Below are 12,308 nucleotides of genomic sequence, written 5' to 3'. Positions count from 1 at the left end.
GAGGCAAAGTTTCTAGCTTCTCACAACTTTTAACAGGTCAGAATGTCAGTCACAGTATTCTAAATCTTTAAGTAAAGAAAGGGAATATAAGCAGCATTTACAATTATTCACAAATATACTACCGCTCAGAAAAGCCTTTCAGTCATTATTGAACTCAAACTGACAACTGTAATTTCAGTGATGAATGGGAAAGATATTTTTTCACAAATCATTTTTTCTTTATATTTACATATTTCTCTATGGAAAATATTTTTACCAACTCTAAAATGCTGTTGTATATAATGTATATGTATTATGTATAAGTGCTCTTATATATATAACATTTATCATGAACTATAGAAAAAAGCACCTGTGTGTATAATTTAAGAAAATAAAATTTCAGGGAAGTCTAAGAACATTTAAGCAAAATTATAATTCTGAAGTACACATTATTAGATGCCAGAAACTTTTAATATGCCTTGAGAGACATTTTATTTATTTCTTAATTTTTTAATTTTTTTAGACACATTTTGAAGCCAATCATATTCAAAAAGTTCATCGGCATAAAATATTAGGTACATCATTAAAAAGAAAAGGAAATGAGATTTAAATTTATATATGTCAATCAACGTTATTTACTCATTTCGTAAACTATTTACATATATATTATAGAGATTGATTGGCTTTTAGGACATTATATAATTGGTATAACAATTACTTAAAAATATCGTATAAACACCCAAATTATATTTTTCAACTGCACATACCCCACAGGAAGCTGAAAACAGACAAGTGCACAGGTGCATAAAATTCAAATTAGTTAAAGGTTTGACCAGTATTCTAACTTGTAATTAGCCAGTTCATGAAAATTGTGTTTGGTGTGAAAGTATATATGTCTTTTGTAGATGAAGATCTATATGTCATAATAAATCTCTGTTCTATGTTTTTCTACCTTATCACATTTGGAATCCGAAAACTTAACTGTTCTATAATTTGTCAGCTCCATTTATTTCAATTGAAAAAAATGTCAATTATATTATCAAAGAAATAAAAATGGTGATATGGTATTTTATAAATTAAACTTAGATTTTTTTTATGGTTAAAAGTTGCATTAAATTGATGAATGGATAAAGAAATTGTGGTTTATATACACAATAGAGTACTACGTGGCAATGAGAAAGAACGAAATATGGCCCTTTGTAGCAACGTGGATGGAACTGGAGAGTGTGATGCTAAGTGAAATAAGCCATACAGAGAAAGACAGATACCATATGTTTTCACTCTTATATGGATCCTGAGAAACTTAACAGAAACCCATGGGGGAGGGGAAGAAAAAAAAAAAAAAGAGGTTAGAGTGGGAGAGAGCCAAAGCATAAGAGACTCTTAAAAACTGAGAACAAACTGAGGGTTGATGGGGGTGGGAGGGAGAGGAGGGTGGGTGATGGGTATTGAGGAGGGCACCTTTTGGGATGAGCACTGGGTGTTGTATGGAAACCAATCTGACAATAAATTTCATATATTGAAAAATATATATAAGCCATAAATAAATAAATAAATAAATAAATAAATAAATAAATAAATAAATAAAAATAAAAGTTGCATTAAGGGGTTGAGATAAAATTTACATGTTCATAAATAATTACCATGGAGTGAATGAAACAGCATATTAATAACTTATGCATAGAAAGCTATATTTTTAATCCTTCTAAGATTTCAGGGCATAGTTATCATTTTATGACCCATATAGAAAATGAAAAATAATATTCCAATTATTTTATCACAAAGAATTTTAACATTACTGAAATATAGCTAAAGCTAGACATTAATTCGATATAGGTCATTAAAATAACAAAACCTGAAGGGTAGAAGACATTAGATAAACTTACCTATTCTAACTTTGATGATATGCCTATCTTCTCTTTCAAAAAATTCACAGAAATTTTGAAATTACAGGAATTCAGCACTGATTTCCTTCTCGATGATTTATATCCACAAACTTTTTTTTATTTAATGCTTTTAAAATGTTGCATATATTTTTACAATGATGACATTCATTCATATTTTTCAATGTAAATTATTTTATAGTGTATTAAAACCCTTTGGGGGAAGATACCTAGACTTCATCAGTTTTCACTTAGCAGAATACTGCTGCCCTCTGAAGGGTAAATTGGTTTAGGTCATTTTGAGGTTTCAATATCCCTCAGAAGTGACCAGAGTGAATACTTAAAGTCTTAGAAAATATATTATAGACAATCCTCAGAAGTACGAAATGGCATTATTTGGTCTTTATTATTTTGGTGGTACCAGCCACAATTGTCCATGTCTATCATACTGATAAATCTATAAGCAAATGCAACTTCTTTAAAATTAGGCCTCTATTGTTGGACTTAATAAAATTTAAAAATTCTGCTCCTGAAATCATTGTTTCACCATATGCTAACTAATTTGGATGTAAATTTTAAAAAATAAAAAAATTAAAAAAAAAATTAAAATGAAAAAAATTGAGTTTTCTGTATGTACAACTCCCTTCACAAGATATGAAATTCTTCTGTGACTAAAATAAGTGACGGAATACTGAGGGAAAAAAAATTCTAACTCAAGATCAAAATATTGCCTCATTCTATTTTAAAACATAGACAGTGTTGTATAACTTTTTCAACATTGCTAAAATACCGTTACCAACCATGGTAAGTAAAAGAATGGACCATGATATATATGTACTTGTAATATCAAACACCTATACTTTCATAATTAGGGAAATGGTTTAACATGGTATGATATAGTACACAGATATATGAATCTAGATATACTATTGTTTGTAGCAAGTTATGTGTAAAAAATGGCACAACTGTGGTTTAGAGAGAGCAAATCAAAGAGTTGACGTCAATGTCTGCCCTTAAAAACTGCTGAATTTAAAAAGATGTCTCTATTTAATTTCTAATGTCAACACACTTGTTACCTTACAATTGCTACTCAGTTCCACATTGATCAACTGGTATATTTTTAAACAAATCCATAGCAAGAGTCTAGAAAACTATTCTACATTTTCCTTTAATAATCAGTAATCAACTATTAAACTCTAATAGTTGATAAAACCTGTTTCATTGGTGTGTTTATAAACTTTATGTACCTGTTGGATAATCTTGAATAACTTGTCATGGTTTCTTCAGCCTGTGTTATTTCTGTTGTACTTTTTCAGAAAAATTAGGACATTCTGAAAAGGAAATGAAAATAAAGAACGTTATTGCAGTATTGATGAAAGCTTATATATCTTTTATTTTTACCTTGTAGATGATGGGTTACCACCACTGAAACTTGCACATTCATTTTGTGCTTTGAAAGCAGATAATGGCCCATGCAGAGCAATCCTTACGAAATTTTTTTTCAATATTCACACTCAACAGTGTGAAGAATTTATATATGGAGGATGTGAAGGAAATCAGAATCGCTTTGAAAGCCTGGAAGAGTGCGAAGAAAAATGTATAGGAGGTAGGTTTCTGGGGACAATTATTACCCAAGAGCCATTAGGTTCCTTTAACTTTTTCAAAAAGTTCAGGGTTATTAGATCTAATGATAGATTTGATAATTTTAGAAAAAAAAGTTAAACTATTTTAACATTCCAAGGAACATTTTGTTCACATTTTTGGCACATTCATGTGCAAATATCGTTTTTCATTGTTTATATCAGTTATCATAAGTTATATTAAGCCCCACTTATTATCCTATATTTATTTCTCCATAATAAAGAAGAAAAACCTTTAAGTTCACTAATTTTATATCTGCAATGAAGTGAGTATAATTCAGTCTTCCTGGGCAGCTGTGAGCTGTTAGTCACACTGACTTGGTCTTTCCTTATCAGTACAGTGATCTTCTAGCTATTCCTGTCAAAATAATGAATCTGAGAATCCACTTTGAGGCTCTCAGTGGCTACTAATGAGAAAATTCTAAACTGCATCAGAAAGCAGAAATAGGGGCATCTGGGTGGCTCAGTCAGTTAAGCATCTGACTCTTGATTTTGGCTCAGGTCATGATCTCATAGTTTGTTAAGTTCAAGCACTGAACTGGGCTCTGCACTGGCAGTGAGGAGCCTGCTTGGGATTCTCTCTCTCTCTCTCTCTCTGCCCCTCTCCTACTCTCTCTCTCTCTCAATAATAATAATAATAAACATTAAAAAAAAGAAGAAATACATATATATATGAAAATTAAGTCATTTTCTCTGGGACCTTGGAATATTGTAGAAAATACTATACTTACTGACCCCTGTAGATTTTACTGAGCTCAACTTTTCATATTTTTACTAAGTAATAATGTTTAAAAGTATATCATATTATATTGTTAAGGTTTATTGAACACTTTTATTTTGCTTTAATCCTATTAAAACAGCATTGTTTCCTGAATTTTACAAACTATAATGTGGTTTCATCTCGTCTCGTGATAAATCCCAAATCACTTCTGGTCACATTTTGAATGCTTTTGTCTCTGTTTTTATTCTTCTGAATTGTGAGCTATTTAAAGGATAGAAGAAGCTGAATTATGTTTATTTCCCCAGTTTGTAGCCCCAAATTTCCCCATAGTGTGTTCTTAGCTCGTTGAATGAAACTGTAGTACTATAGAGACGATATCTTTAGTTAGTAACACTAGGTGCCTTGCTTTTTCGCAAAACAGGCAGCTGTGCATTTTCACTTTGATAATGTTTTCCAGAATAGCTTTTACAAAACAGCCTTGGCATCATGATGCTCTTGCCTGTGGGAAAATGTCAGTTTGGTGAAAAGAGAGAACTTTTCTCCTCTGTGACTCTGTGGGGTGCTTTGTTGTATGTTCCAGAGCTGACAGAAAAGGATTGATGCGAATGTATTTCCTTGACCTCAGAGCACTTATTTCCTTCTTTCTTCTCCATAGATGTGCTGGAAATGTTACTAACACAGATTAAGCAGTTCAGTGATCCTCTGTAGTGCCTTTGGTTTTTGTGATTGCCAGGTCATTTTCCATTCATTATACCTCTTTCTCTTCCATACTGGGCCAAGTATCCTTCTGTGTTGAGTTGAATATCACTCAGGTTCAGCACCTTGGCTCAGAGGCCTGGTTGCTTCATTCTTTGTAATTCTCACTTTTTCGTTTAGCAGCCAACACATTTTCATCACCTGGCCTCCTTCCTGAAATACACACTTGTTTCTTTTTTACAATTCACAAATCGTTTATTTCACCATTGTGCAAAAGTAACCCTTTTCTTTAGGAATTAATCAAACATAATCATTTGGTTCTTCACTGACTGTCTTGCTTATAATATCTTCTAAAACATTATTATCTGTTCATATACCTAATGTATAAATACGAGTCTCTTGCTTCCATATCCTTATTACATCTTCAAAAGCCACTTATGTTTTATTGTTTGAATATCTGAGCGTTTTATATAGAAAGCTACTGTTAAGGATATAGCTAGCATATAGAAAAAGCATTGCTAGACTTTTAAAAAATCATCAAAGGAGCAATTCCATCTTCAGCTATGATGGAGTAGCTGGAACTGAATTTTCTCTCATAATACAAATGACTAGAAAAGTGGACAAAATATATGAAGCAACTGTTTGCAGACATTGATCAAAAGGCAGTGCAGGGGTGTCTGGTTGGCTCAGTCAGTTGAGTGTCTGACTTCAGCTCAGGTCATGATCTCATGGTTCATGGGTTCGAGCCCCATGTCAGGCTCTGTGATGACAGCTCAGAGGAGCCTGAAGCCTGCTTCAGATTCTGTGTCTCCTCTCTTTCTGCCCCTTCCCAGCTCATGCTCTGTCTTTCCCTCAAAAATAAATAAACATTACAAAAATTAAAACAAAAAAGGCAGTGCAGGCTTGCGATCTTTGAGAGAAGGGACACGTGAGGTGAGGCTTGCCTTCTCTCAGCTTTCTGCATGAACACGCTTCCAAACCACAGTCACTGGAGGGGAGCCCAAACACAGCATGGTGGTTTCCCTGGTAGAGAATATGGAATTGGAGATTGGGGATTGAGGTGACTGGGCTCTGAGGCATAATATGTTGGAGACAATGGACATATGTGGAGAAAAAGGTAAAAAGTCTGGATAAGGGTCTCTTTGAATTTGTCACTGAATAACAAAACTGCATGCATTTGATGAAATTCCTTAAGTTTGAGAAAATAATTATAGTGATTTGTAAGTGGGACAACTCCCAGAGTTCTCATATAACGGAGAGAAAACCCAAATATATTGATGAAAAATTATAAGAACTTGCAGAAGATTTTAGTTATCTCACTGGATGAAAGGACAGTGTAAATATTTATATACACATACTGGCAATGAACAAATAGAAAATTAGACAAAATTTTTAAAAGGACAATTCCATTTAAAATAATGGAACATGAAATTCTTAGGGGTGGATATAAATTCAAAAGTGCACAACATGTACAATGAGATCTATAAAACATTGTTAAAAAGTCATTGGCAAATAAAGAAGACTTTAATAAACAGAGATAGAAAACCTATTAAGAGATTGAAAGACTCATTGTTGTTAGGATATAAATTCTCCCCAAATGGATCTGGAAATTCTATCCTATTCCAATCAAATTCCAGCACATTTTTCTTTGTACATTAATTAGTCAACTCTAAAATTGATATGCAATAGAAAAGACCTAAAATGGCAAAACAATTCTGAATAAAAGAGCAAGTTTGGAGAATTTTATCTGATTTCAAGAGTTATAGTACAGCCGCAAAAATTGAGGAGGATGTGAGTATAAGGACAGAAATCAGTGGAACAGAATAAATAGTCTAGAAACAGTACACAACCATGGTTATTTGATTTTCTATGAAGATGGACATATTATTTTTATAAATAGAATAACAGTTTAATAAAGAAAGAGTAATAAACATGATAAAAGCTCTGCTTCGTTTCAACCTGAATGTTACTTGTTACTCTCTGAAACTCTGTTTCTTCCTGTGCACATTGAGGATGTGATAATTACATAGACAAATCATTAATGTTACTTACACAAATATTTATATTACTTGTCCAAGGGAAAGATCCTTTCAAGTAAATAATGTGACCGTAGGCTTGAAAGCACTTGGAAACATTAGAAAATAACCACATCAACATGTTGTCATTTTATCCTGCCATGTCTGCTCATGTCTCTGTCTACTAAATTATATATATTTTTTTTTATTAAAAAAAATTTTTTTGGGGGGCGCCTGGGTGGCGCAGTCGGTTAAGCGTCCGACTTCAGCCAGGTCACGATCTCGCAGTCCGTGAGTTCGAGCCCCACGTCAGGCTCTGGGCTGATGGCTCGGAGCCTGGAGCCTGTTTCCGATTCTGTGTCTCCCTCTCTCTCTCTGCCCCTCCCCCGTTCATGCTCTGTCTCTCTCTGTCCCAAAAAAAATAAAACGTTGAAAAAAAAAATTAAAAAATAAATAAATAAAACATGCTGCTTAGTTGACATAAGGTATGAATATTATAGAAGCAGCCAGTGAAATCTCTCAAAAGTGGTCCTCTTTATGCAGAGAACCTAATTATTTTACAATTAACTAAGACAATGTGACCATTTTAAGAAATTGTTGGGTTTTGTTTAATATGTAATTACTTAAGCATAAATTATTGACAGAATGCTATTAGATGTTTCATTATAGAAATTCATACCAATTTTTAAGTGTTTTTCCTAGGGAAAGGGAAGATGGTATAAGTATGCAGCACGTAAAACATATGACATACATTGTATAGCACGGCTTGAAAGGTGAAATTCTGTATTATGAGGGAAGACCAATGAGAACTATAGCTTGTGAACTACCATGCCTGAGAACAGGGCAAGCCAAACATTTCAGGAACTATGAATGTGTTTAGTTGGATATGTACGCACAGCTCTCCTTGTGCATGTAAAGTTGCTTTGTTAGCTGTTTTCAAATATGTATACTTTTGTTTGGTGTGTTTACCTATGTAATAATAGAGGCATGGAAACGAAGTTAATAGGTTTTAAAAAATAAAAAGTTTGCAAAATGGCTTTAGATGCATGGCTTTCAAGATGTTTTGTCTTTTGGGTTAGTTGCTTTTTTTCCCACAACATTATCTTTGATTGCTATTTTTGGGAAAATAGGCACATTGTAGTGTCGGAAATTAAAGAAGTAGATGAAAGACATCAAATTCTCATTAACTTTATAACCAGTCAGCCTCTACAGCAAAGTTAAAATAGGTATATTTAATTTCATAGAATTTCATCAATTCCTCAAACAGGTTTAAAGGCTCTAGAGAGTATGCTGTCTATATTAATTACTATTTTATTGGTTGGGCTAGTAGTGACTTTTCATGGGGCTTTCATGGGGATTTTCTCCATAAGGAATTAAAGAGCATGTAAATACTTTTTCCATTCTCCTTATTTTTAACTTTGTCATTTCATGTTTTATTTGTTCAGAATTGTGAAGACCTATTTACTAATGAGAGTCTTCTGTCCATATAGTCATTTTCCTACCTGCTTAGAATATTTTCCAGGCTGATTTCAACAAATAAGAAACATTAAAAATTAGTCTTAAGCTCTTACTCTCTGCTCTCCTACACAAGAGAAAAAAGATGAAAAAAGAATAGATTAAGTTACAATTCCTAAAATGTGTCCTATAATTATGAACTAAATTATTGGATATTAATTACATTTTAATATTTGTAATAAAATATTTAAAATGTGAATTCGGGGCGCCTGGGTGGCGCAGGCGGTTAAGCGTCCGACTTCAGCCAGGTCACGATCTCGCGGTCCGTGAGTTCCAGCCCCGCGTCGGGCTCTGGGCTGATGGCTCGGAGCCTGGAGCCTGTTTCCGATGCTGTGTCTCCCTCTCTCTCTGCCCCTCCCCCGTTCATGCTCTGTCTCTCTCTGTCCCAAAAATAAATTTAAAAAGTTGAAAAAAAATTTAAAAAAAATGTGAATTCATATATATTGGGGTTAAAGGAATTACTAAAATGGGAATTAGTAAAATATACTCTCATTACTCCTTAATATATCATTAGTAAATGTTATGGGTTTTTTTTTAATGTTTTTATTTATTTTGAGACAGAGACCATGAGCAAGGGAGGGGCAGAGAAAGAGGGAGACACAGAATCCCAAGTAGGCTCCAGGCTCCAAGCTGTCAGCACAGAGCCCGATGTGGGGCCCAAACTCACAGACCGTGAGATCATGACCTGAGCTGAAGTCGGACGCTTAACTGACTGAGCCACCCAGGTGCCCCTATGTTATGTTTTTTTTTAAGTTTATTTATTTATTTTGAGAGAGAGAGCACGCATATGTGCACCAGCAGGGTAAGGGGAGAGACAGAATCCCAAGCAGTCTCTGAGCTGTCAGCACAGAGTTCGATGCAGGCTCAATCTCATGAACTGTTAGATCATGACCTGAGCCAAAGTCAAGAGATGCTTAACTGACTAAGCCCCCCACGTGTCCCAGTAAATGTTATGTTCTAAATAAATCTAGGAAAATACGACAATTTGGATAATTTACTGTAAAACTTATCTATTTTTCAGACTGTAATTGGCATAATTATCAATTAAATAGGGTGTTCATGGTTCTTATTTTCAGAATCCTAAAAGATAATCATTGGTAATATAAAAACATTTAAATTCTAGTGTGTTGAATCACATAGTTGAGTTAATTCACATGTATAACAGCTAAACTAATCAAACTTGGAATGGAATCAGAAAACAAACAAGTTATCTCTTTTAAAACTGCTTGAACGTTGAAATTAGGCATTTCTTTTTTTTTTAATTTTTTTTCTTTTTTTTTTTAATTTTTTTTTTCAACGTTTATTTATTTTTGGGACAGAGAGAGACAGAGCATGAACAGGGGAGGGGCAGAGAGAAAGGGAGGCACAGAATCGGAAACAGGCTCCAGGCTCTGAGCCATCAGCCCAGAGCCTGATGCGGGGCTCGAACTCACAGACCGCGAGATCGTGACCTGGCTGAAGTCGGACGCTTAACCGACTGCACCACCCAGGCGCCCCGAAATTAGGCATTTCTATGTTCCCATCCAATGGCTGTTGTAGGCAAAACAGTATAAACTATTTAGCAGTCTAGCCTGATATAATGTTTATCTGTATATATTCTTTTGCTCTCATAAATTAAAACTGTAACAAATGAGTTGTATATAAAAATATTTTAGTATAAGCCTATTATAACAATTCACTATCTAATTAAAGCACATTAAATGAGAGGTTTTTATTTACAACGAAAAAGACTCCTGAGGTTTCCTTAATATTAAAAATACAATTAGAAATATATCTTTTTTAAAAGACTATTGAATGAAACATAGTTTTCAAAATTCAAAAAAGAGACTTCATTACCTTCTCTTTCAAAGATGTTTTATTCTCCAAAAAATAACCCAACTGCTGATTTGGCTCTGAAAGAGGTATATGAGCCAACTTATTCTCTCTCTCTTTCTTTCTCTCTCAGTCTCCCTCTTTGCCTGTCTCTCTGGCCATACAACTAATTATAAGCTGCCTTGACCAAAGCTCTTCTGTGTAAACCAAATGATTGTACAACAAGCATCACTCAGCTTTACTTTTACATGAGTAAATTAAAACCACATATTAATCAATTTTATTTTTGAGACAGAGAGAGACAGAGCATGAACGGGGGGAGGGCAGAGAGAGAGGGAGACACAGAATCGGAAGCAGGCTCCGGGCTCTGAGCCATCAGCCCAGAGCCCGACGCGGGTTCAAACTCACGGACCGCGAGATCGTCACATGAGTTGAAGTCAGACGCTTAACCGACTGAGCCACCCAGGCACCCCCTATCGTTAATTTTTAAAGTTTATTTATTTGAGAGAGAGAGAGAGAGAGAGAGAGAGAGAGAGAGAGAGAGAGAATCTTAGGAGCCTGAAGTAGGGCTCCACGCCCTGCAACTAGAGTTGGGGCTTGAACTCAGGAACCACTGTGAGATCATAACCTGAGCTGAAACCAAGAGTGGGAAGCTAAACTGACTAAGCCACCCAGGCACCCCTCATTACCTGTCATTTAAATTAGAACTTAGAATCCATACTTTTATATGGTGGGTCAAAGACAAGTCGCATCCTAGTTCTTGAGTGGAGTCATTCCATTGATTCTTTGATGTTAAACCAAAAAATATGTCACAGATACTTTTTGTTTCATTTCTCTTCTGTACTTGGAAATAATAATACAACTTGTAATTGGGTTGAAATAATTATTCAGGGAAAGGAATCAGGAAAAAAGATAATTCTGGTTTTTTCCACCCCTACTATCAATTCTCTATAGAAATTGCCTGTTTTTATATGCAAAGTAGGCTACTTGAATTACTTCCATATTTCACATTATCTTAATGACTTTTTAAAAATATAACTTATTGCCAAGTTAGCTAATACATACAGTGTATACAGTGTGTTCTTGGTTTCAGGAGTAGATTCTATCTCAATTACTTTTTTTTTTAAGTTTATTTATTTCTTTTGAGAGACAGAGACAGTGCATTGCGGGGAGGGGCAGAGAGAGGGAGAGAGAGAATTCCAAGCAGGCTTCTCACTGTTAGTGCAGAGGCCGATGTGGGTCTTGAACTCACGAACCGTGAGATCATGACCTGAGCCGAAATCAAGCGTCAGATGCTGAACTGACTGAGCCACACAGGCACCCCATATCTTAATCACTTTTAATCACAGATCTTTTGAATAGCAAATGAAGTTCACCATGAATTCTTGCTTTTGTCAATGTGTTAGAAACTTTCAACATCATTTTTGAGACAGTACTATGTTACAATGTAGATGGCTTCATATTTATAATATAAAATTAATCTTTAGATAAGAAATTTATTTATTGACATAGGAAAGAATAATTTTAATGGTAATAAACACATCATTCTAATTTTTTTACATTGAAATGTATATGTAATTTATTTATAACTTGTGGTAATTGATACATGTTTTTCTCGCAGATTATGTAAAGACCAGGACAGAGACCACATTAGAAAAAGGTAAACATTCATTTCTATGCTAACTAGAATGTGTGTAAGGCACTTAGAAATTCAATTTTTAGTTTTCTTTGATACGGAGTTCATCATAACCCCATGCCATCTTTGAAATGGTGTTTTCAGTAGATATAATGAAAAATTAGAAACAAATACATGCTATTTGGTAGGGAAGCCTTCAGATGCTATATTTACACCCATTTTAATAAAGCATGATATTTAGTATTAGATCAGTCACATTCCAGAGTCATGCACATGCTATTTCAACATCTCCGGAACAGTACTTTAGATGCCTCTAATCTTTAGTTCTCAGAGCTCTAATCCCTTGATATCTCAGCATTGTGTAGCTTTGGCAAGCTTTATCCAGTATTCCCCTGAATGAATATATGCCTT

The 12,308-nt window shown here is 34.3% G+C and overlaps 1 protein-coding gene across 3 annotated transcripts in view; it reads left to right on the top strand.

The window, feature by feature from the left end:
- Positions 1-12,308, top strand: part of TFPI (tissue factor pathway inhibitor) — a 106,058-nt gene that overhangs the window by 71,334 nt on the left and 22,416 nt on the right. For all 3 annotated transcript variants that reach the window (XR_005790421.1, XM_040475602.1, XM_040475603.1), the window contains 2 exons: positions 3,271-3,468; positions 11,883-11,921. Coding sequence is in view for 2 of the 3 variants with exons in the window: in XM_040475602.1 (XP_040331536.1) it covers positions 3,271-3,468; positions 11,883-11,921 (237 nt within the window). In the remaining variant the exon portion in view is untranslated. The remainder of the gene's footprint in view (positions 1-3,270; positions 3,469-11,882; positions 11,922-12,308) is intronic.

This window comes from Herpailurus yagouaroundi, unplaced genomic scaffold (assembly GCF_014898765.1).
Source record: "Herpailurus yagouaroundi ecotype Mexico unplaced genomic scaffold, PumYag 140, whole genome shotgun sequence".
In the NCBI taxonomy this organism is placed as follows: Eukaryota; Metazoa; Chordata; class Mammalia; order Carnivora; family Felidae; genus Herpailurus; species Herpailurus yagouaroundi.
This window is presented reverse-complemented; position numbering and strand designations above follow the sequence as displayed.